This window comes from Mustelus asterias, unplaced genomic scaffold (genome assembly GCF_964213995.1).
Source record: "Mustelus asterias unplaced genomic scaffold, sMusAst1.hap1.1 HAP1_SCAFFOLD_214, whole genome shotgun sequence".
Lineage (NCBI taxonomy): Eukaryota > Metazoa > Chordata > Chondrichthyes > Carcharhiniformes > Triakidae > Mustelus > Mustelus asterias.
In genome coordinates, this window is record NW_027590200.1 from 185,454 (window position 1) to 212,523 (window position 27,070).

The 27,070-nt window shown below is 51.7% G+C and overlaps 1 protein-coding gene across 1 annotated transcript in view; it reads left to right on the forward strand.

The window, feature by feature from the left end:
- Positions 1 to 2,384: 2,384 nt before the first annotated feature.
- LOC144485734 (uncharacterized) overlaps positions 2,385 to 27,070 on the forward strand; it is a 207,546-nt gene continuing 182,860 nt past the window's right edge. The window contains exons 1-2 of the mRNA XM_078203836.1: positions 2,385 to 2,461; positions 12,994 to 13,159. Of these exons, the coding sequence (XP_078059962.1) occupies positions 2,391 to 2,461; positions 12,994 to 13,159 (237 nt within the window). The 5' untranslated portion in view covers positions 2,385 to 2,390. The remainder of the gene's footprint in view (positions 2,462 to 12,993; positions 13,160 to 27,070) is intronic.

A 27,070-nucleotide genomic window follows, 5' to 3' on the forward strand; every position in this document is an offset into this window, starting at 1 on the left:
GGGCCAAATGGCCTCCTCCTGCTCCTATCTTCTATGTTTCTATGTGATGGGTTTGATGTTGTTGAAAAAGGGGAGGAGGGTCTTGTGGAGCAGAGGAGAAGCTCAGGGATAGGGTAGAGTGCGGGGGAGATTAAATTACAAAGATGTAATGGAACAAAAGACAAAGGGAGTGGAATGACAGCATTAAAGATGCAAAGGAGAGGTCCAGAATAGGTGTGAATAGCAGAATAAAGGTCAGCACTGTCTGAAAGTAAAATCAGTAAGAAGTTTAACAACACCAGGTTAAAGTCCAACAGGTTTATTTGGTAGCAAAAGCCACACAAGCTTTCGAGGCTCTGAGCCCCTCAGAGCCTCGAAAGCTTGTGTGGCTTTTGCTACCAAATAAACCTGTTGGACTTTAACCTGGTGTTGTTAAACTTCTTACTGTGTTTACCCCAGTCCAACGCCGGCATCTCCACATCATGAAAGTAAAATAGCAGAATAAAGGTAAGCTCTGGCTGAAAGCAAAAGCATTATAACAAGATAGAAACTAGAATTTAGGGAGGATTAATAATGGAGGAAAGAATTCATGCTCTGAAGTTGTTGAACTCAGTGAGTCCAGGGGCTGCAATGGGCCTAATTGGAAGTTGAGGTGTTATTTTTCCAGTTTGTGTTAGATCTCACTGGAGCATTGTAACAAGCTGAAAGGAAGATGGTGAATTGAAATGGCAAGCGAGCAGAAGGTCAGAGTCAGGCGTGCAGACTTAGCGAAGGCTTTCCACAAAGCAGATCTTGGGATGATTCTCCCATCCCGCCGTGCTAGTTTTCTAGTGCAGCGGGGTGGGAGAATCTCGTGTCTGGGCATGCGCAGGATTCACGAGTGCGTTCCCGCCGCACGTGCATCTCCCAACCCTGGATTTCTGGCGCCGTCAGATCCGCCCTGGAAACCGGCGGGGAGACCAGGTAAGTAATTTTAATCTAACTTTAATATTACTTCAATGTGATTAGCGGGCCCGGGACTGAATTCTCCAGGCTCACTAACCTCTCCCATCCCCCCGCCCCGCCCCAGAGTGTTTCACTCTAGCAAGGTTTACAGTATGTCCCCATTTTCGGGGAATTAGGGGGACAACTCGCTGGAGTGAAGCGAGGAGCAATCGGGGCCCCCCAGGGGGTCAGGCGGCAGGGGATGGTGCCCCCTGGGCATGGGCACCCTGGGCAGTGCCAGCCTGTGCCCCTTGGCACTGCCCACCGGGCATGGGACATTGCCAAGGGGGAAGGTCCTAGGGAGTGGGGCCTGGGGCAGGGCCTGTGGGGACAGGGCCTATGGGTGATCGGTGGGGGTAGGGTTCCTACTGCCACTCTGCATGGAGACAGGAGAGAGGCCAGCAATCGGGGTGGGGGAAGGAGGTTTACCAGGGGGGACGGAGGGCCAGTCTGCCTACGAGGGGAGGGGGATTGGCACTGCTAGAGGGGAACTGTTTGGGGGCTGCTGGAGATCGGGGCAGGCTGGGGGAGTGTCTGCCTGCTGGGGGGTCGGCACTGCCTGGGATGGGACCGGGACTGCTGGGGGGAACTGTGAGGGGGCTGGAGATCGGGCCGGGATGAGAGGTGGGTCGGGTTGGGCCTGTGAGTGGACGGGGGCCACAATCGGGCCATGGGGGGGATGAGGGGGCAGAGCTGCAGGGGTTGTGGGGCTGGCCAGCGATCGAGAGGATGACAGTTTGGGGCCACTGTGCATGTGCAGAAGTCCGCTGGTTTCAGCCTCCTGGGTGGGAATCGCTCCCTGAAATCAAACAATATTCACGTTGGTGGCCTCTGCATTACACAGAGTGTGGGAGATTCCAGTCTGAACCCCCACTAAAAAAACAACTTCATTACTCCGGTTTTCCTGCAAATTTGGCACTTAGAATTTTTTGGGAGAATTCCACCCCTTGTTCCTGTCCACCCGATCCAATTGGTTTGGAAACAGGGGGCAGTGTTAATGCCACAGAAAAAACACTGCATGAACCCTCTGGTTCCTGACTCAGTGATGGCTTCCCTGTAGCCGCCCACACCCCCGCCCCCACCCACACCCCCGCCCCCGCCCCCACCCCCGCCCCCACCCCCGCCCCCACCCCCGCCCCCATCCCCACCCACACCCCCGCCCCCACCCCCGCCCCCATCCCCACCCCCACCCCCGCCCCCACCCCCGCCCACACCCCCGCTCCCACCCCCGCCCACACCCCCGCCCACACCCCCGCCCCCATCCCCACCTGCCCAGCCACCGCATTTTAAAATTCAACCTGTAACGTCTGTGTCTCCCTGACTAATATTAACCATGTGTTAACATGTATGTGCCATGTATTAATCATGTATTCATCATGCATTAACCATGTGTTCCTTTCCATGACAGAGACGCTGAACAGTTACTGATGAACAAACCAATTGGCTGTTTCCTCATCCGTATTGCTGAGAGTCGGATTGGGTTTAGCCTCACCTACAGGTAAACGAGGGCACGTGGAATTGAGTAACACATCTCTCTGAGTGTGGGCAGAAAGGTGACAGCCCCTGGGAGCTGGGTGGGTGTAGTGTGGGCAGTGAATTTGTTGGGAGTGGTGTCAGAATGGCTCACTGCCATGGTCCTGTCACCAGGGCAGTGATGGAACTGGGTGTGGAGCACACTCCCAGGACGGTGCAATATGAAAGGACCAATCAAGGGAGGATATTACGGTGACCCATGAAGGGCTATAGCACTGACCAATCAGAGCAATACTGAGACTAAAAGGTTAAATGATGGACAAACTTCGCAGAGTCAATATTTCATTGGCTATAGAAGGTGAAGGGCTGATCTCATTGTGGTGTTTCCAACAATTAAAGGAGTTCAGAATTTAAACAGGGAGAAACCAATTTCTCTGGAGGGACATGAATTAAAAGGGAGCTAGACTTTTCAGCTCTGACGAAGAGTCAGCCAATTTTGAAACGTTGGCTCGATTCTCTCTCCGCAGTTGCTGTCAGACCTGCTGAGATTTTCCAGCATTTTCTGTTTTTGTTTCAGATTCCAGCATCCGCAGTATTTTGCTTTTATATTTGTTCAGGGTGATATCAGGTGATATCAGGAAGATTAGTGAAGATCATAGAAACATTACAGTGCAGAAGGAGGCCATTCGGCTCATCTAGTCTGCACCGAAAACAATCCCGCCGAGGCCCTATTCCCATAACCCCACATATTAACCCTCCAAATCCCCTTGACACCAGAGTCAATTCAGCATGGCCAATCAACCTAATCTGCAAATGTTTGGACTGTGGGAGGAAAACTGTCTGGAGACAATACACATCCCTTTAACCTGTGCTTAATGCTCCCTCCACCCACATTGTCTGTATCTTTAAGATCTCATTGGCTGTAGGGATTCGCATTCTAATCATAGAACCATAGAACCATAGAAAATTACAGCTCAGAAACAGGCCTTTTGGCCCTTCTTGTCTGTGCCGAACCATTTTTTGCCTAGTCCCACTGACCTGCACTTGGACCATATCCCTCCACACCCCTCTCATCCATGAACCCGTCCAAGTTTTTCTTAAATGTTAAAAGTGACCCCGCATTTACCACTTTATCTGGCAGCTCATTCCACACTCCCACCACTCTCTGCGTGAAGAAGCCCCCCCTAATATTCCCTTTAAACTTTTCTCCTTTCACCCTTAACCCATGCCCTCTGGTTTTTTTCTCCTCAGCGGAAAAAGCCTGCTTGCATTCACTCTATCTATACCCATCAAAATCTTATACACCTCTATCAAATCTCCCCTCAATCTTCTACGCTCCAGGGAATCAAGTCCCAACCTATTCAATCTCTCGTTCGATCTAATCAGTATTCTGTAACTTGCTTTTGTGTCTCTGTGCCCTGTTTGAGAGCACATTTCCACTCCATCTGACGAAGGAGCAGCGCTCCGAAAGCTAATGGTATTTGCTACCAAATAAACCTGTTGGACTTTAACCTGGTGTTGTTAAAACTCTTACTGTGTTTACCCCAGTCCTACGCCGGCATCTCCACTTCAATGTTCTGACCAATGAAACCAAGCATGCTGAATGCCGTCTTCACCACTCTGTCCACCTGTGACTCCACTTTCAAAGGAGCTATGAACATGTACCCCTGGACCTCTGTTCTGTAACTCTCCCCACGCCCTACATTAACTGAGTAAATCCTGCCCTGGTTCGATCTACCAAAATATTCCTGCTAGGGTTCCACAATTTCCTCCCTAACCTCCTATAATGTCCTTAGATACACATTATCAGGTCCCGGGGATTTATCTACCTTGATGCAGTTTAAGACTTCCAGCACCTCCTTCTCTGTAATATGTACAGTCCTCAAGACATCACTATTTATTTCCCTAGGTTCCCTAACATCCATGCCTTTCTCAACAGTAAATACTGATGAGAAATATTCATTTAGGATCTCACCCATCTCTTATGGATCTGCACGCTCATAGATGACCTTGTATATCCTTAAGAGGCCCCAATCTCTCCCTAGTTACTCTTTCGTCCTTTATATATTTGTAGAAGCAACAAACCTGTGTTAATATAATGCATTTAATGTTCACCAACTACTCCACTAATAAATAAACTAAAGTTAAGGGCTGAGTGTGGCATCAAGGAGACCTAGCATAACTGGAGTCAATGGCAATTGGGGAAAACTCTCCATGGTTGGAGTCGTACCTGGCTCAAAGGAAGGTGGTTGTGGTGGATGAAGACCAATCATCTCAGCTCCAGAAGGAGTCCCTCAGGGAAGTGTCCCTTGCCTCATCAATGACTTTCCTTCCATCATAAGGTCAGAAGTGGGCATGCTTGCTGATGATTGGACAATGTTTAGCACAGTTTGCAACACTGCAGATACTGAAGCAGTCCATGTTCAAATGAAGCAAGACTTGGAAAATATCCAGGCTTGGGCTGACGAGTATATTCATGTCACACAACAGCCAGGAAATGACTACTTGCAACATGACAGAATCTCCCCAAATCCCTCTGTCACTTAATGGCTTTACCATCACAGAACCCCCCCATTATCAGCATCCTGAGGGTTACTACTGACCAAAAACTGAACTGGACTAGCTGTATAAATACTGTGGCTATAACAGCAACTCAGAGACAGTATATTCTGTGGGAAATAACTTACCTCCTGACCCCACAAAGCCTATCCACCATCTACAAGGCAGGAGTGTGATGGAATACTCTCCACTTGCCTGAATGAGTGCAGCTCCAACACTCAAGAAGCCCGACACCTTCTGGGACAAAGCAACCCGCTTGATTGGCATCATATCCACAAACATTCAACCCTCCACTATCAATGTACAGTGGCAGCTGTGTGTACCATCTACAAGATGCTCTGCAATCACTCACTATGGCTCCTTCGACAGCATCTTTCAAACCTGTGACCTCTACCACCTCGATAGACAAGGGCGGCGGACACATGGGAACACTACCACCTGGAAGTTCCCTCCAAGTCACTCACCATCCTGACATGGAAATACATCTCCATTCCTTCACTGTCACTGGGTCAAAATCCTGGAATTCCATCCCTAACAGCACTGTGGGTGCACCTACACCCACGGACTGCAGCGGGTTCAAGAAGGCAGCTCACTACCACCTTCTCAAAGGCAATTAATGATGGGAAACAAATGTAGACCAAGCCAGCAATGCCCACATCCTGTGAATGAATAAAAAACCTCAGAGCCAGGCTGGTTTTCACAGTAACTATGAGTAGCCCTTTGACGTGATATGGATGTGGTGTATCTGGATTTCCAGAAGGCATTCGACAAGGTGCCGCACCAAAGACTGCTGCATAAGATAAAGGTGCATGGTGTTACGGGTAATGGATTAACATGGATAGAGGATTGGTTAACCAACAGAAAGCAAAGAGTGGGGGTAAATGGGTGTTTTTCTGGTTGGCGATCAGTGATTAGTGGTGTGCCTCAGGGATCAGTGTTGGGACCGCAATTGTTTACGATTTACATAGATTTGGAGTTGGGGACCAAGTGTAGTGTGTCAAAATTCGCAGATGACACTAAGATGAGTGGAAGAGCAAAGTGTGCAGAGGATGCTGAAAGTCTGCAAAGGGATAAGATAGTCTAAGTGAGTGGGCGAGGGTCTGACAGATGGAGTACAATGTTGGTAAATGTGAGGTCATCCATTTTGGTAGGAATAACAGCAAAACGGACTATTTTTTAAATGGTAAAAAATTGCAGCATGCTGCTGTGCAGAGGGACCTGGGTGTCCTTGTGCAGGAATCTCAAGGAGTTGGTTTGCAGGTTGATGCGCGTTATCACACACGAGGCTGAGATGCTCAAGGAAATAAAGGCTTTTATTTACTATTACAACGAAGCTACCATGTATAGTACACGATCCCAGACTGAGGGGTCCCAGACAGAGCAGTGACTTTTATACCTCTCCCAGGAGGCGGAGCCCGACTGGGATATACCATAATAACTATAATACAGGTGTAACAGCCCAACCCTAACCCCAACAGCAACAAGTAGAACAACCCATCCCTAACCCCAACAGCAACATATATACATACTCGTAGTACTGGCCAGACCCTGGCTCAGTACTACTTAGTGGGAACCAACGATGGTTCACCACATTCACCCCTCCTTTGAAGACAAAGGCCGGTGGGGTACAAAAAAACCCAGAATAATTTGTCCTTAGTCTATAAGTTCAGACGGTCAGGAGGACCGCACCGTCGTTGTGACCTCCTCAACACCGGTGATGACACCGGAGTAGGCACTCGCGGTGGCGTTCTCCCCAAGGTGATGTCCAACGGTTCCTCCACAGTCTCACGGGCCGGTTGACCCCGAGGTGATGATAATCCGTTGAGTTCCGACACGCCCTGAAGTGGTGACCATCTCCTGGACTCAGGCAAGCTGTACACGGGAGTAAAAGGGTTAAGTAATGGTCCCGATGCTGCCCGCGCCGTGTCAGGAGGGGAAACAATAGTTGGGGGGTCTCTAACAGGAGGTATGGGAGCGACAGGGGTTTCTACATCCCCTGCTGGCGCCAGGTCTCGAATCGAGACCGTGTCCTCTCGCCCGTCAGGGTATGCCACATAGGCATACTGAGGGTTGGCGTGGAGGAGATGGACCTGTTCGACCAACGGGTCGGACTTGCGGGCCCTTACATGTTGCCGCAGGAGGACAGGTCCTGAGTACGTCAACCAAGACGGTAATGAGGTCCCAGAGGAAGACTTCCAAGGGAATGAAAACAGCCTCTCATGGGGAGTAGCGTTGGTTGCCGTACACAGGAGTGAGCGTATGGAATGGAGCGCATCAGGGAGCACCTCTTGCCAACGGGAGACTGGAAGGCTTTTTGACTTCAACGCCAGTAAGACAGCCTTCCAGACTGTAGCATTCTCACGTTCCACCTGTCCGTTACCCCTAGGGTTGTAGCTCGTGGTTCTACTAGAGGCAATCCCGTATGAGAGCAGGTGTTGCCTCAAGTCATCGCTCATGAACGACGAGCCCCTATCGCTGTGAATGTAGCAGGGGTACCCGAACAGAGTAAAAAGATCACGGAATGCCTTGATAACCGTGGCAGCGGATGTATCAGAGCAGGGAATAACAAAAGGGAATCTCGAGTACTCATCAATGATGTTGAGGAAGTACACATTCCGATCTGTCGAGGGAAGGGGGCCCTTAAAGTCGACACTCAGTCTTTCGAAGGGACGAGTGGCCTTGACTAGTTGTGCTCGGTCAGGTCGGTAAAAGTGCGGTTTGCATTCCGCGCATACCCGACAGCTTCTCGTTATGGACCTGACATCCTCCACCGAGTAGGGCAGATTGCGGGCTTTTACGAAGTGGTAGAGCCGAGTGACCCCAGGATGGCATAGGTCATTATGGAGAGCCTGCAAACGGTCCTCCTGTATACTGGCGCATGTTCCACGCGACAGGGCATCCGAGGGTTCGTTGAGTTTCCCTGGACAATACATGATGTCGTAATTATAGGTGGAGAGTTCGATTCTCCACCTCAAGATCTTGCCGTTCTTGATCTTGCCCCGCAGCGTGTTATTGAACATGAACGCCACGGACCGGTGGTCCGTGATCAGGGTGAACCGTTTTCCCGCCAAGTAATGGCGCCAATGCCTGACGGCCTCCACAATGGCCTGGGCCTCCTTTTCCACCGCTGAATGTCGAATTTCGGGGCCTTGGAGGGTGCGGGAAAAAAAGGCGACGGGCCTGCCCGCCTGGTTAAGTGTGGCGGCCAGGGCGAAATCAGATGCATCGCTCTCCACCTGAAAGGGGATAGACTCATCAACAGCGTGCATCGTAGCTTTCGCGATGTCGGCTTTTAGTTTATCAAAGGCCAATCGAGCCTCTGGTGTTAGAGGAAAAGAGGTGGACTTGATGAGCGGACGGGCTTGTCCGCGTAATTGGGAACCCACTGTGCATAGTAAGAGAAGAAGCCGAAGCAGCTTCTCAGTGCTTTTGCACGAGTGGGCAGGGGAAGTTCAAAGAGGGGACACATACGGTCTGGATCAGGGCCAATGACCCCGTTTTCCACCCTGTATATGAGGATGGCTAAACGGCGCGTACGAAATACACACTTCTCCCTGTTGTAGGTCAGATTCAGGCGAGATGCAGTGCGTAGGAACTTAAGGAGATTTGTGTCGTGGTCCTGCTGGTCATGGCCGCAGATGGTGACGTTATCCAGGTACGGGAAGGTAGCCCGCAGTCCGTTATGGTCCACCATTCGGTCCATAGCACGCTGGAAGACCGAGACCCCATTGGTGACACCAAAAGGAACCCTGAGAAAGTGATACAAGCGACCATCCGCCTCAAAAGCCGTGTATTGTCGGTCCTCTGGGCGAATGGGGAGTTGGTGGTAGGCAGACTTGAGGTCTATGGTGGAGAACACCCGGTACTGCGCAATCTGGTTGACCATGTCAGATATGCGCGGGAGGGGATACGCATCCAGCTGCGTGTATCTATTAATGGTCTGACTATAGTCAATGACCATCCGGGGTTTGTTCCCACTCTTGACCACCACGACCTGCGCTCTCCATGGACTAGCGCTAGATTGTATGATCCCTTCCTTGAGGAGCCGCTGAACTTCAGATCGAATGAAGATCCGATCCTCAGCCCTGTAACGCCTACTCTTAGTCGCGATGGGCTTGCAGCCTGGCACAAGATTCTGGAACAGGGAGGGTGTGGTAATCTTCAGCGTCGAGAGGCTACAGGCAATTTGGAAGCTGCTGTTCTCCCACTGAAAGCGGAGGGAGTGGCCCACCGTACTGTAGGGTTACACTCTTCAAGTGGACCATGAAATTTAGTCCGAGGAGTATTGGCGCGCAAAAGTGCAGTAACACCAGGAGCTTGAAGCGCTCGTAAACCGTGCCCTGCACCGTTAAATTTACCACGCAACTCTCTAGCACGGTGACAGACCGGGACCTTGATGCCATCGAAATCGTCTGTTTGACAGGTTGGATCTGGAGGCCACACCGCTTCACAGCGTCTGGGTGAATAAAACTCTCAGTGCTCCCGCTGTCAAACAGACAATAAATCAAGGGTTTGTTTACCTGAATATCCATCATAGACTTGTCGAGTCTGTGAGGCTTGGCCTGGTCCAGGATGATCGACGCCACCGTTGGTTCGTGAGCACCACTGCAGGCAGCTGAGATAGATGAAGATGACCCCTGCTGGTCGTTCGCGGTCGGTGCCGACCAACATGGCTGCTCCCATAGGTCGCACGTGGGTGATGGCGCCAAAATCAGCGACCCCTGGTGGTTGCGCATCTCTTGCGACTCCGTCAACTGTAATGGCGGCGTCCTGGCCTCGCACGTGGACGAAACCCTCGACGATGCCAACGACGAAGAACCTGGCTCCGGGGAGTCGCAGGCCGCACTGCTGTTCCTGGAAGTAAGTTTGGATCGGCATACCTTCGAATAGTGCCCCTTCTTACCGCAGGCGGAGCACAACACAGCTTTAGCGGGACATCGCTGCCGAGTGTGCTTCACTCCCCCACAGAAGTAACACCGCGGGCCGCCCGGAGCTGCTGCCATCGTCAGGCCCGAGTGTGGGCACGCCATCACGCAGCTTTTCGAACCCGAGGGACGAGGAGGGATCAGCGACTGCTCCTGCCACGTTGTCTCCACGTGGTCTTCGGGATACAATACTAGGCTTTTGGAGGCTTAGTGAGATCAAGATTACCTTGCTCCAACAGTCTGAGTCGGATATAAGATGATCCGATTCCCGCCACAAACGCATCTCGAGCGAGGTCGTTCATGTTCTGGTCTGCCGACACTGCTTTGCAGTTACAGCCCCTGGCTAGCTGTAGGAGCTCGTTCGCGTACTCGTCGTTTCGCCGGGCTGCCGTCGTCGAGTGGCTAAGAGGTATCGAGCATGCAGCTCGTTTGGCAGTTTAATGTAACGCTTCTTAAGAAGCTCGAGGGCCCTTGTGTAGTCGGTGGCCGCACGGATCGCGAGATATACGGTGTCGCTTACCCTCGCGTGGAGGACCCGGAGTCTGTCATCGTCTGTGGTGACCGCTGCGAAGGCTGCCAGGTAGTCCTCAAAACATTTCAACCAGTGGTCGAAGGTGTTAGAGGCGCCCGCCGCACGTGGATCCAGTGTAAGACGTTCGGGTTTTAACATTTGCTCCATACTCTCTGTATCGTTTTCTTTTTTTTTTAACGACGAGAGTTTAATTAATAGTAAATAAAATTGATGCGCGTTATCACACACGAGGCTTGAGATGCTCAAGGAAATAAAGGCTTTTATTTACTATTACAACGAAGCTACCATGTATAGTACACGATCCCAGACTGAGGGGTCCCAGACAGAGCAGTGACTTTTATACCTCTCCCAGGAGGCGGAGCCCGACTGGGATGTACCATAATAACTATAATACAGGTGTAACAGCCCAACCCTAACCCCAACAGCAACAAGTAGAACAACCCAGGCAAATGGAATTTTGTCCTTCGTTGCTAGAGGGATGGAGTTTAAAAACTCACTGGGGCTAAACTCATTGGAATTCAGAAGAATGAGGGGAGATCTTGGTTTCAGATAAAGCTCGGCACAACATCGTGGGCCGAAGGGCCTGTTCTGTGCTGTACTGTTCTATGTTCTAGAAACATATAAGATTATGATGGGAATAGATAAGATAGAAGCAGGGAAGTTGTTTCCACTGGCGGGTGAAACTAGAACTAGGGGGGGCATAGCCTCAAAATAAGGGAAAGCAGATTTAGGACTGAGTTGAGGAGGAACTTCTTCACACAAAGGGTTGTGAATCTGTGGAATTCCCTGCCCAGTGAAGGAGTTGAGGCTACCTCATTGAATGTTTTTAAGGCAAGGATAGATAAACTTTTAAACAGTAAAGGAATTAAGGGTTATGGTGAGCGGGCGGGTAAGTGGAGCTGAGTCCACGAAAAGATCAGTCATGATCTTATTGAATGGCGGAGCAGGCTCGAGGGGCTAGATGGCCTACTCCTGCTCCTAGTTCTTATGTTCTTATGTAACAAGCAGGCGTGAGCAATCTTTTCTCCATGATTGCATGCTTACTACTTACATCATCGGGGAATTCCCTGACTTTGCTACATTAACCCTCTATTACTCTGATATGAAGATAAATAATTCTTTTCCCTGATCAAGAAATAATGAGCCTGTATTAATATAATGCATTTCATATTCACCAAATACTCCAAAACTCTTTGAAGCTCAATGCTTTAAATATGCAACATTTTTACACAAGTACTACAGGTCCAGGACAGAAAACTTGAGGGTGAAAGAGGACACAGGAAGAGGGTTCGACAATCTGCAAAGCTTCAAATTCAGCACAGGGACAGGAAGTGGCTATAAGCTCCTCGTATCACTCTTCAGTGAGCTAGTAGCTAATCTGGATCACAACTTCATCTACCTGCCTTGGTCCCGTATTCTTTAATAGCCTTACCCATCAGTACCCAGCAATCTGTGCTGGAAATTTTTAATTGACCCTCAAACTCATGAGCATTTTGGGAGAAAGTTCCAGCTGCATAGTGGCACAGCGCCAGGGACCCGGGACGGCACGGTAGCACAGTGGTTAGCACTGCTGCCTCATAGCGCCAGGGACCTGGGTTCGATTCCCGGCTTGGGTCACTGTCTGTGTGGAGTTTGCACATTCTCCCTGTGCCTGCGTGGGTTTCTTCTGGGTGCTCCGGTTTCCTCCCACAATCCAAAGATGTGAGGGTTAGGTTGATTGGCCATGCTAAAATTGCCCCTTAGTGTCCTGAGATGCGTAGGTTAGAGGGATTAGCGGGTAAATGTGTAGGGATAAGGGGGTAGGTCCTGGGTGGGATTGTGGTCGGTGCAGACTCGATGGGCCAGATGGCCTCTTTCTGCAGTGTAGGGTTTCTATGATTTCTATGATTCTGCCCCAAAGAACTGGACTAGCAGTTATGCCCTTTAGGACTTGGCCACTTCAGATAGCAGTGGCGTTATTGAGCTGCTCTCTGTGAGAGAAATGGACGTCTCCACCCAGAGTACATTCTATACCCTTGCCACTCAGTGTTTCTTCAACTTGGAGTACAGATTCATTGGTGGGGCGGTTGCTACGGGTGCAGAGAGATGGAGGTAGAAATCAGTAGGAGGTTTCCTGGCCCTTGTCTGACCTGGTGCCATGAGACTTTATGGGTCCAGAGTTGAATTTGAGGACTCCCAGGGCAACACCCTCCCACTGTATACCAGCGTGCCGCCACCTCCGCTGGCTCTGTCCTGCGGTGGGACAGGATATCCCCAGGGATGGTAATGGTGGTGTCTGGGACGTTATCTGTAAGGGATGATTCCGTGAGAATGATTATGTCAGGCTGTTGCCTGACTAGTCTGTGAGACAACTCCTCTAATTTTGGCTCAAGCCCCCAGATGTCAGTAAGGAGGACTTTTGAGGGTTGGCAGGGCTGGGTTTGCCATTGTGGATTCTGGTGTGTAAGTCAATGGTTGGAGTATTCCTCTCTGTTAGTTGATGTTTAAGTTATTTTTTCTGTCTTTAATAATCTTGGGTAAAAATGTCCTCTTTTACTCTAGAGGATTCGGCCGTTGCCGTCACTTCATCATTGATGTAACAACAGGTGGACAATATAACATTGCAGGAGAAAACAAATTCCACAACTCACTCGAGGAGTTAGTGACTTTCCACAGACACATCCCCATTTTCCCCTTCAATGAATGTCTAACTATACCTTGCGGACAGGTAGGAATTCGCAGGAGGACTGATTGAATGAATTAGCAGAAATATAGTTTGTAACCATTACCTGTCAATAAGGTGGCATTCAAATACACTGTGCTTCTAGTTAATTAAACACACCATTTGCCAAAACATTATATAATTCTGCAAACCTTAACTTTATCATTGTGGTTATAATCTCATCTCAAAACAACTCGCACTGACACAGTGACAGGCTCACCCAGACTGAGACAGTGACACAATGACAGACGCACACACACTGTCACACCGACACAGTGACAGACTCACACTCACCGACACAGTGACACAGTGACAGGTTCACACACAAAGTCACACTGACACAGTGAAAGGCTGACACACACACTCACAGTGACAGACTCACACTCACCGACACAGTGACAGGCTCACACACACTACACAGTGACAGGCTCACACACACTACACAGTGACAGGCTCACACACACCGACACAGTGACACAGTGACAGACTCACACACACTACACAGTGACAGGTTCACACACACTGACACAGCGACAGGCTCACACACTCTGTCACACTGACACAGCGACAGGCCGCACTCTGTCACTCTGACAGAGCGACAGGTTCACACACACTGTCACACTGACACAGTGACAGGTTCACACACACTGACACAGTGACAGGCTCACACACACCGACACAGTGACACAGTGACAGGCTCACACACACTGTCACAGTGACAGGCTCACACACACCGACACAGTGACAGGTTCACACACTGTCACAGTGATAGGCTCACACACACTGTCACTCTGACAGAGCGACAGGCTCACACACACTGAAACACTGACAGTGACAGGTTCACGCACTCTGTCACACTGACACAGTGACAGGCTCACACACACTGTCACACTGACACAGTGACAGGCTCACACACACTGTCACACTGACACAGTGACAGGCTCACACACACTGTCAGTGTGTGACGAAGGAGCAGCGCTCTGAAAGCTAATGGCATTTGCTACCAAATAAACCTGTTGGTATTTAACCTGGTGTTGTTAAAACTCTTTCTGTTTTCACCCCAGTCCAACGCCGGCATCTCCACATCATGACTGACTCAGCGACAGGCTCACGCACTCTGTCACACTGACACAGCGACAGGCTCACGTACTCTGTTACACTGACACAGCGACAGGCTCACGTACTCTGTTACACTGACACAGCGACAGGCTCATGTACTCTGTTACACTGACACAGTGACAGGCTCACGCTCTCTGTCACACTGACACAGTGACAGGCTCACACACACTGTCACACTGACACAGTGACAGGCTCATGCTGTCTGTCACACTGACACAGCGACAGGCTCACGCACTCTGTCACACTGACACAGCGACAGGCTCACACACACTGTCACACTGACACAGCGACAGGCTCACACACACTGTCACACTGACACAGCGACAGGCTCACGCACTCTGTCACACTGACACAGCGACAGGCTCACACACACTGTCACACTGACACAGCGACAGGCTCACGTACTCTGTTACACTGACACAGCGACAGGCTCACGTACTCTGTCACACTGACTCAGCGACAGGCTCACGCACTCTGTCACACTGACACAGCGACAGGCTCACACACACTGTCACACTGACACAGCGACAGGCTCACGCACTCTGTCACACTGACACAGCGACAGGCTCACGTACTCTGTTACACTGACACAGCGACAGGCTCATGTACTCTGTCACACTGACACAGCGACAGGCTCACGTACTCTGTCACACTGACACAGCGACAGGCTCACGCACTCTGTCACACTGACACAGCGACAGGCTCACGTACTCTGTTACACTGACACAGCGACAGGCTCACGTACTGTGTTACACTGACACAGTGACAGCCTCACGTACTCTGTCACACTGACACAGCGACAGGCTCACGTACTCTGTTACACTGACACAGCGACAGGCTCACGTACTCTGTTACACTGACACAGCGACAGGCTCACGTACTCTGTTACACTGACGCAGTGACAGGCTCACGCACTCTGTCACACTGACACAGCGACAGGCTCACGTACTCTGTCACACTGACACAGTGACAGGCTCACGTACTCTGTCACACTGACACAGTGACAGGCTCACACACTCTGTCACACTGACACAGCGACAGGCTCACGTACTCTGTTACACTGACACAGTGACAGGTTCACACACTCTGTTACACTGACACAGTGACAGGCTCACACACTCTGTCACACTGACAGAGTGACAGGCTCACGCACTCTGTCACACTGACACAGCGACAGGCTCACACACTCTGTCACACTGACACAGCGACAGGCTCACGTACTCTGTCACACTGACACAGCGACAGGCTCACGTACTCTGTTACACTGACACAGCGACAGGCTCACGTACTCTGTTACATTGACACAGCGACAGGCTCACACACTCTGTCACACTGACAAAGCGACAGGCTCACGTACTCTGTTACACTGACACAGTGACAGGCTCACGCACTCTGTCACACTGACACAGCGACAGGCTCACGTACTCTGTTACACTGACACAGTGACAGGATCAAACACTCTCTGTCACACTGACAAAGCGACAGGCTCACGTACTCTGTTACACTGACACAGTGACAGGCTCACCACTCTGTCACACTGACACAGCGACAGGCTCACGTACTCTGTTACACTGACACAGTGACAGGCTCACACACTCTGTCACACTGACAAAGCGACAGGCTCACATACTCTGTTACACTGACACAGTGACAGGCTCACACACGCTGTCACACTGACACAGTGACAGGTTCACACACTCTGTCACACTGACACAGTGACAGGCTCACGTACTCTTACACTGACACAGTGACAGGCTCACACACTCTGTTACACTGACACAGCGACAGGCTCACGTACTCTGTTACACTGACACAGCGACAGGCTCACGTACTCTGTCACACTGACACAGTGACAGGCTCACGCACTCTGTCACACTGACACAGCGACAGGCTCACGTACTCTGTTACACTGACACAGTGACAGGCTCACGTACTCTGTTACACTGACACAGTGACAGGCTCACGTACTCTGTCACACTGACACAGCGACAGGCTCACGTACTGTGTTACACTGACACAGCGACAGGCTCACACACTCTGTCACACTGACACAGTGACAGGCTCACGCACTCTGTCACACTGACACAGCGACAGGCTCACGCACTCTGTCACACTGACACAGCGACAGGCTCACGTACTCTGTCACACTGACAGGCTCACACACTCTGTCACACTGACACAGCGACAGGCTCACACACTCTGTCACACTGACACAGTGACAGGCTCACGCACTCTGTCACACTGACACAGCAACAGGCTCACGCACTCTGTTACACTGACACTGTGACAGGCTCACGTACTCTGTTACACTGACACAGCGACAGGCTCACGCACTCTGTTACACTGACACAGTGACAGGCTCACGTACTCTGTTACACTGACACGGCGACAGGCTCACACACTCTGTCACACTGACACAGCGACAGGCTCACACACTCTGTTACACTGACACAGCGACAGGCTCACGTACTCTGTTACACTGACACAGCGACAGGCTCACGTACTCTGTTACACTGACACAGCGACAGGCTCACGTACTCTGTCACACTGACACAGTGACAGGCTCACGTACTCTGTTACACTGACACAGTGACAGGCTCACACACTCTGTCACACTGACACAGTCACAGGCTCACACACTCTGTCACACTGACACAGCGACAGGCTCACACACTCTGTCACACTGACACAGTGACAGGCTCACGTACTCAGTTACACTGACACAGCGACAGGCTCACACACTCTGTCACACTGACACAGCGACAGGCTCACGTACTCTGTTACACTGACACAGCGACAGGCTCACGTACTCTGTTACAGTGACACAGCGACAGGCTCACGTACTCTGTTACACTGACACAGTGACAGGCTCACACACTCTGTTACACTGACACAGTGACAGGCTCATACACTCTGTCACACTGACACAGCGACAGGCTCACACACTCTGTCACACTGACACAGCGACAGGCTCACGCACTCTGTCACACTGACACAGCGACAGGCTCACACACACTGTCACACTGACACAGCGACAGGCTCACGTACTCTGTTACACTGACACAGCGACAGGCTCATGTACTCTGTTACACTGACACAGTGACAGGCTCACACACACTGTCACACTGACACAGTGACAGGCTCATGCTGTCTGTCACACTGACACAGCGACAGGCTCACGCACTCTGTCACACTGACACAGCGACAGGCTCACACACACTGTCACACTGACACAGCGACAGGCTCACACACACTGTCACACTGACACAGCGACAGGCTCACGCACTCTGTCACACTGACACAGCGACAGGCTCACACACACTGTCACACTGACACAGCGACAGGCTCACGTACTCTGTTACACTGACACAGCGACAGGCTCACGTCCTCTGTCACACTGACTCAGCGACAGGCTCACGCACTCTGTCACACTGACACAGCGACAGGCTCACACACACTGTCACACTGACACAGCGACAGGCTCACGCACTCTGTCACACTGACACAGCGACAGGCTCACGTACTCTGTTACACTGACACAGCGACAGGCTCATGTACTCTGTCACACTGACACAGTGACAGGCTCACGTACTCTGTCACACTGACACAGCGACAGGCTCACGCACTCTGTCACACTGACACAGCGACAGGCTCACGTACTCTGTTACACTGACACAGCGACAGGCTCACGTACTCTGTTACACTGACACAGTGACAGCCTCACGTACTCTGTCACACTGACACAGCGACAGGCTCACGTACTCTGTTACACTGACACAGCGACAGGCTCACGTACTCTGTTACACTGACACAGCGACAGGCTCACGTACTCTGTTACACTGACGCAGTGACAGGCTCACGCACTCTGTCACACTGACACAGCGACAGGCTCACGTACTCTGTCACACTGACACAGTGACAGGCTCACGTACTCTGTCACACTGACACAGTGACAGGCTCACACACTCTGTCACACTGACACAGCGACAGGCTCACGTACTCTGTTACACTGACACAGTGACAGGTTCACACACTCTGTTACACTGACACAGTGACAGGCTCACACACTCTGTCACACTGACACAGTGACAGGCTCACGCACTCTGTCACACTGACACAGCGACAGGCTCACACACTCTGTCACACTGACACAGCGACAGGCTCACGTACTCTGTCACACTGACACAGCGACAGGCTCACGTACTCTGTTACACTGACACAGCGACAGGCTCACGTACTCTGTTACATTGACACAGCGACAGGCTCACACACTCTGTCACACTGACAAAGCGACAGGCTCACGTACTCTGTTACACTGACACAGTGACAGGCTCACGCACTCTGTCACACTGACACAGCGACAGGCTCACGTACTCTGTTACACTGACACAGTGACAGGATCAAACACTCTCTGTCACACTGACAAAGCGACAGGCTCACGTACTCTGTTACACTGACACAGTGACAGGCTCACCACTCTGTCACACTGACACAGCGACAGGCTCACGTACTCTGTTACACTGACACAGTGACAGGCTCACACACTCTGTCACACTGACAAAGCGACAGGCTCACATACTCTGTTACACTGACACAGTGACAGGCTCACACACGCTGTCACACTGACACAGTGACAGGTTCACACACTCTGTCACACTGACACAGTGACAGGCTCACGTACTCTTACACTGACACAGTGACAGGCTCACACACTCTGTTACACTGACACAGCGACAGGCTCACGTACTCTGTTACACTGACACAGCGACAGGCTCACGTACTCTGTCACACTGACACAGTGACAGGCTCACGCACTCTGTCACACTGACACAGCGACAGGCTCACGTACTCTGTTACACTGACACAGTGACAGGCTCACGTACTCTGTTACACTGACACAGTGACAGGCTCACGTACTCTGTCACACTGACACAGCGACAGGCTCACGAACTGTGTAACACTGACACAGCGACAGGCTCACACACTCTGTCACACTGACACAGTGACAGGCTCACGCACTCTGTCACACTGACACAGCGACAGGCTCACGCACTCTGTCACACTGACACAGCGACAGGCTCACGTACTCTGTCACACTGACAGGCTCACACACTCTGTCACACTGACACAGCGACAGGCTCACACACTCTGTCACACTGACACAGTGACAGGCTCACGCACTCTGTCACACTGACACAGCAACAGGCTCACGCACTCTGTTACACTGACACTGTGACAGGCTCACGTACTCTGTTACACTGACACAGCGACAGGCTCACGCACTCTGTTACACTGACACAGTGACAGGCTCACGTACTCTGTTACACTGACACAGCGACAGGCTCACACACTCTGTCACACTGACACAGCGACAGGCTCACACACTCTGTTACACTGACACAGCGACAGGCTCACGTACTCTGTTACACTGACACAGCGACAGGCTCACGTACTCTGTTACACTGACACAGCGACAGGCTCACGTACTCTGTCACACTGACACAGTGACAGGCTCACGTACTCTGTTACACTGACACAGTGACAGGCTCACACACTCTGTCACACTGACACAGTCACAGGCTCACACACTCTGTCACACTGACACAGTGACAGGCTCACACACTCTGTCACACTGACACAGTGACAGGCTCACGTACTCTGTTACACTGACACAGCGACAGGCTCACACACTCTGTCACACTGACACAGTGACAGGCTCACGCACTCTGTCACACTGACACAGCGACAGGCTCACACACTCTGTCACACTGACACAGCGACAGGCTCACGTACTCTGTCACACTGACACAGCGACAGGCTCACGTACTCTGTTACACTGACACAGCGACAGGCTCACGTACTCTGTTACATTGACACAGCGACAGGCTCACACACTCTGTCACACTGACAAAGCGACAGGCTCACGTACTCTGTTACACTGACACAGTGACAGGCTCACGCACTCTGTCACACTGACACAGCGACAGGCTCACGTACTCTGTTACACTGACACAGTGACAGGATCAAACACTCTCTGTCACACTGACAAAGCGACAGGCTCACGTACTCTGTTACACTGACACAGTGACAGGCTCACCACTCTGTCACACTGACACAGCGACAGGCTCACGTACTCTGTTACACTGACACAGTGACAGGCTCACACACTCTGTCACACTGACAAAGCGACAGGCTCACATACTCTGTTACACTGACACAGTGACAGGCTCACACACGCTGTCACACTGACACAGTGACAGGTTCACACACTCTGTCACACTGACACAGTGACAGGCTCACGTACTCTTACACTGACACAGTGACAGGCTCACACACTCTGTTACACTGACACAGCGACAGGCTCACGTACTCTGTTACACTGACACAGCGACAGGCTCACGTACTCTGTCACACTGACACAGTGACAGGCTCACGCACTCTGTCACACTGACACAGCGACAGGCTCACGTACTCTGTTACACTGACACAGTGACAGGCTCACGTACTCTGTTACACTGACACAGTGACAGGCTCACGTACTCTGTCACACTGACACAGCGACAGGCTCACGTACTGTGTTACACTGACACAGCGACAGGCTCACACACTCTGTCACACTGACACAGTGACAGGCTCACGCACTCTGTCACACTGACACAGCGACAGGCTCACGCACTCTGTCACACTGACACAGCGACAGGCTCACGTACTCTGTCACACTGACAGGCTCACACACTCTGTCACACTGACACAGCGACAGGCTCACACACTCTGTCACACTGACACAGTGACAGGCTCACGCACTCTGTCACACTGACACAGCAACAGGCTCACGCACTCTGTTACACTGACACTGTGACAGGCTCACGTACTCTGTTACACTGACACAGCGACAGGCTCACGCACTCTGTTACACTGACACAGTGACAGGCTCACGTACTCTGTTACACTGACACAGCGACAGGCTCACACACTCTGTCACACTGACACAGCGACAGGCTCACACACTCTGTTACACTGACACAGCGACAGGCTCACGTACTCTGTTACACTGACACAGCGACAGGCTCACGTACTCTGTTACACTGACACAGCGACAGGCTCACGTACTCTGTCACACTGACACAGTGACAGGCTCACGTACTCTGTTACACTGACACAGTGACAGGCTCACACACTCTGTCACACTGACACAGTCACAGGCTCACACACTCTGTCACACTGACACAGTGACAGGCTCACACACTCTGTCACACTGACACAGTGACAGGCTCACGTACTCTGTTACACTGACACAGCGACAGGCTCACACACTCTGTCACACTGACACAGCGACAGGCTCACGTACTCTGTTACACTGACACAGCGACAGGCTCACGTACTCTGTTACAGTGACACAGCGACAGGCTCACGTACTCTGTTACACTGACACAGTGACAGGCTCACACACTCTGTTACACTGACACAGTGACAGGCTCATACACTCTGTCACACTGACACAGCGACAGGCTCACACACTCTGTCACACTGACACAGCGACAGGCTCACGTACTCAGTTACACTGACACAGTGACAGGCTCACACACTCTGTCACACTGACACAGTGACAGGTTCACACACTCTGTCGCACAGACACAGCGACAGCCTCACGCACTCTGTCACACTGACACAGCGACAGGCTCACGCACTATGTCACACTGACACAGCGACAGGCTCACGTACTCTGTTACACTGACACAGTGACAGGCTCACGCACTCTGTCACACTGACACAGCGACAGGCTCACGTACTCTGTTACACTGACACAGCGACTGGCTCACGTACTCTGTCACACTGACACAGTGACAGGCTCACACACTCTGTCACACTGACACAGTGACAGGCTCACGTACTCTGTTACACTGACACAGTAACAGGCTCATGCACTCTGTCACACTGACACAGTGACAGGCTCACACACTCTGTTTCACTGACACAGTGACAGGCTCACGTACTCTGTTACACTGACACAGTGACAGGCTCACGTACTCTGTTACACTGACACAGCGACAGGCTCACGTACTCTGTTACACTGACACAGTGACAGGCTCACGTACTCTGTCACACTGACACAGCGACAGGCTCACGTACTCTGTTACACTGAAACAGCGACAGGCTCACGTACTCTGTTACACTGACACAGCGACAGGCTCACGTACTCTGTTACACTGACACAGTGACAGGCTCACACACTCTGTCACACTGACACAGTGACAGGTTCACACATTCTGTTACACTGACACAGTGACAGGCTCACGTACTCTGTTACACTGACACAGTGACAGGCTCACACACTCTGTTACACTGACACAGCGACAGGCTCACGTACTCTGTTACACTGACACAGTGACAGGCTCACACACTCTGTTACACTGACACAGCGACAGGCTCACGTACTCTGTTACACTGACACAGCGACAGGCTCACGCACTCTGTTACACCGACACAGCGACAGGCTCACGTACTCTGTTACACTGACACAGTGACAGGCTCACACACTCTGTCACACTGACACAATGACAGGCTCACGTACTCTGTTACACTGACACAGCGACAGGCTCACGTACTCTGTTACACTGACACAGTGACAGGCTCACACACTCTGTTACACTGACACAGTGACAGGCTCACGTACTCTGTTACACTGACACAGTGACAGGCTCACATACTCTGTTACACTGACACAGTGACAGGCTCACGTACTTTGTTACACTGACACAGCGACAGGCTCACGTACTCTGTTACACTGACACAGTGACAGGCTCACGTACTCTGTCACACTGACACAGCGACAGGCTCACGCACTGTCACACTGACACAGCGACAGGCTCACGTACTCTGTTACACTGACACAGTGACAGGCTCACGCACTCTGTCACACTGACACAGCGACAGGCTCACGTACTCTGTTACACTGACACAGTGACAGGCTCACATACTCTGTTACACTGACACAGTGACAGGCTCACGTACTCTGTCACACTGACACAGCGACAGGCTCACGTAATCTGTTACACTGACACAGCGACAGGCTCACACACTCTGTCACACTGACACAGTGACAGGCTCACGCACTCTGTCACACTGACACAGCGACAGGCTCACGCACTCTGTCACACTGACACAGCGACAGGCTCACGTACTCTGTCACACTGACAGGCTCACACACTCTGTCACACTGACACAGCGACAGGCTCACACACTCTGTCACACTGACACAGTGACAGGCTCACGCACTCTGTCACACTGACACAGCAACAGGCTCACGCACTCTGTTACACTGACACTGTGACAGGCTCACGTACTCTGTTACACTGACACAGCGACAGGCTCACGCACTCTGTTACACTGGCACAGTGACAGGCTCACGTACTCTGTTACACTGACACAGCGACAGGCTCACACACTCTGCCACACTGACACAGCGACAGGCTCACACACTCTGTTACACTGACACAGCGACAGGCTCACGTACTCTGTTACACTGACACAGCGACAGGCTCACGTACTCTGTTACACTGAAACAGCGACAGGCTCACGTACTCTGTCACACTGACACAGTGACAGGCTCACGTACTCTGTTACACTGACACAGTGACAGGCTCACACACTCTGTCACACTGACACAGTCACAGGCTCACACACTCTGTCACACTGACACAGCGACAGGCTCACACACTCTGTCACACTGACACAGTGACAGGCTCACATACTCTGTTACACTGACACAGCGACAGGCTCACACACTCTGTCACACTGACACAGCGACAGGCTCACGTACTCTGTTACACTGACACAGCGACAGGCTCACGTACTCTGTTACAGTGACACAGCGACAGGCTCACGTACTCTGTTACACTGACACAGTGACAGGCTCACACACTCTGTTACACTGACACAGTGACAGGCTCACGCACTCTGTCACACTGACACAGCGACAGGCTCACACACTCTGTCACACTGTCACAGCGACAGGCTCACGTACTCTGTTACACTGACACAGTGACAGGCTCACACACTCTGTCACACTGACACAGTGACAGGTTCACACACTCTGTCGCACTGACACAGCGACAGCCTCACGCACTCTGTCACACTGACACAGCGACAGGCTCACGCACTCTGTCACACTGACACAGCGACAGGCTCACGTACTCTGTTACACTGACACAGTGACAGGCTCACGCACTCTGTCACACTGACACAGCGACAGGCTCACGTACTCTGTTACACTGACACAGCGACAGGCTCACGTACTCTATCACACTGACACAGTGACAGGCTCACACACTCTGTCACACTGACACAGTGACAGGCTCACGTACTCTGTTACACTGACACAGTAACAGGCTCATGCACTCTGTCACACTGACACAGTGACAGGCTCACACACTCTGTTACACTGACACAGTGACAGGCTCACGTACTCTGTTACACTGACACAGTGACAGGCTCACACACTCTGTTACACTGACACAGCGACAGGCTCACGTACTCTGTTACACTGACACAGCGACAGGCTCACGCACTCTGTTACACCGACACAGCGACAGGCTCACGTACTCTGTTACACTGACACAGTGACAGGCTCACACACTCTGTCACACTGACACAGCGACAGGCTCACGTACTCTGTTACACTGACACAGCGACAGGCTCACGTACTCTGTTACACTGACACAGTGACAGGCTCACACACTCTGTTACACTGACACAGTGACAGGCTCACGTACTTTGTTACACTGACACAGTGACAGGCTCACATACTCTGTTACACTGACACAGTGACAGGCTCACGTACTTTGTTACACTGACACAGCGACAGGCTCACGTACTCTGTTACACTGACACAGTGACAGGCTCACGTACTCTGTCACACTGACACAGCGACAGGCTCACGCACTGTCACACTGACACAGTGACAGGCTCACGTACTCTGTCACACTGACACAGCGACAGGCTCACGTACTCTGTTACACTGACACAGCGACAGGCTCACGTACTCTGTTACACTGACACAGTGACAGGCTCATGCACTCTGTCACACTGACACAGTGACAGGCTCACGTACTCTGTTACACTGACACAGCGACAGGCTCACGTACTCTGTTACACTGACACAGTAACAGGCTCATGCACTCTGTCACACTGACACAGTGACAGGCTCACACACTCTGTTACACTGACACAGTGACAGGCTCACGTACTCTGTTACACTGACACAGTGACAGGCTCACGTACTCTGTTACACTGACACAGCGACAGGCTCACGTACTCTGTTACACTGACACAGTGACAGGCTCACACACTCTGTTACACTGACACAGCGACAGGCTCACGTACTCTATTACACTGACACAGCGACAGGCTCACGCACTGTCACACTGACACAGCGACAGGCTCACGTACTCTGTTACACTGACACAGTGACAGGCTCACGTACTCTATCACACTGACACAGCGACAGGCTCACGTACTCTGTTACACTGACACAGCGACAGGCTCACGCACTCTGTCACACTGACACAGCGACAGGCTCACGTACTCTGTTACACTGACACAGCGACAGGCTCACCACTCTGTCACACTGACACAGCGACAGGCTCACGTACTCTGTTACACTGACACAGTGACAGGCTCACACACTCTGTCACACTGACAAAGCGACAGGCTCACATACTCTGTTACACTGACACAGTGACAGGCTCACACACGCTGTCACACTGACACAGTGACAGGTTCACACACTCTGTCACACTGACACAGTGACAGGCTCACGTACTCTTACACTGACACAGTGACAGGCTCACACACTCTGTTACACTGACACAGCGACAGGCTCACGTACTCTGTTACACTGACACAGCGACAGGCTCACGTACTCTGTCACACTGACACAGTGACAGGCTCACGCACTCTGTCACACTGACACAGCGACAGGCTCACGTACTCTGTTACACTGACACAGTGACAGGCTCACGTACTCTGTTACACTGACACAGTGACAGGCTCACGTACTCTGTCACACTGACACAGCGACAGGCTCACGTACTGTGTTACACTGACACAGCGACAGGCTCACACACTCTGTCACACTGACACAGTGACAGGCTCACGCACTCTGTCACACTGACACAGCGACAGGCTCACGCACTCTGTCACACTGACACAGCGACAGGCTCACGTACTCTGTCACACTGACAGGCTCACACACTCTGTCACACTGACACAGCGACAGGCTCACACACTCTGTCACACTGACACAGTGACAGGCTCACGCACTCTGTCACACTGACACAGCAACAGGCTCACGCACTCTGTTACACTGACACTGTGACAGGCTCACGTACTCTGTTACACTGACACAGCGACAGGCTCACGCACTCTGTTACACTGACACAGTGACAGGCTCACGTACTCTGTTACACTGACACAGCGACAGGCTCACACACTCTGTCACACTGACACAGCGACAGGCTCACACACTCTGTTACACTGACACAGCGACAGGCTCACGTACTCTGTTACACTGACACAGCGACAGGCTCACGTACTCTGTTACACTGACACAGCGACAGGCTCACGTACTCTGTCACACTGACACAGTGACAGGCTCACGTACTCTGTTACACTGACACAGTGACAGGCTCACACACTCTGTCACACTGACACAGTCACAGGCTCACACACTCTGTCACACTGACACAGTGACAGGCTCACACACTCTGTCACACTGACACAGTGACAGGCTCACGTACT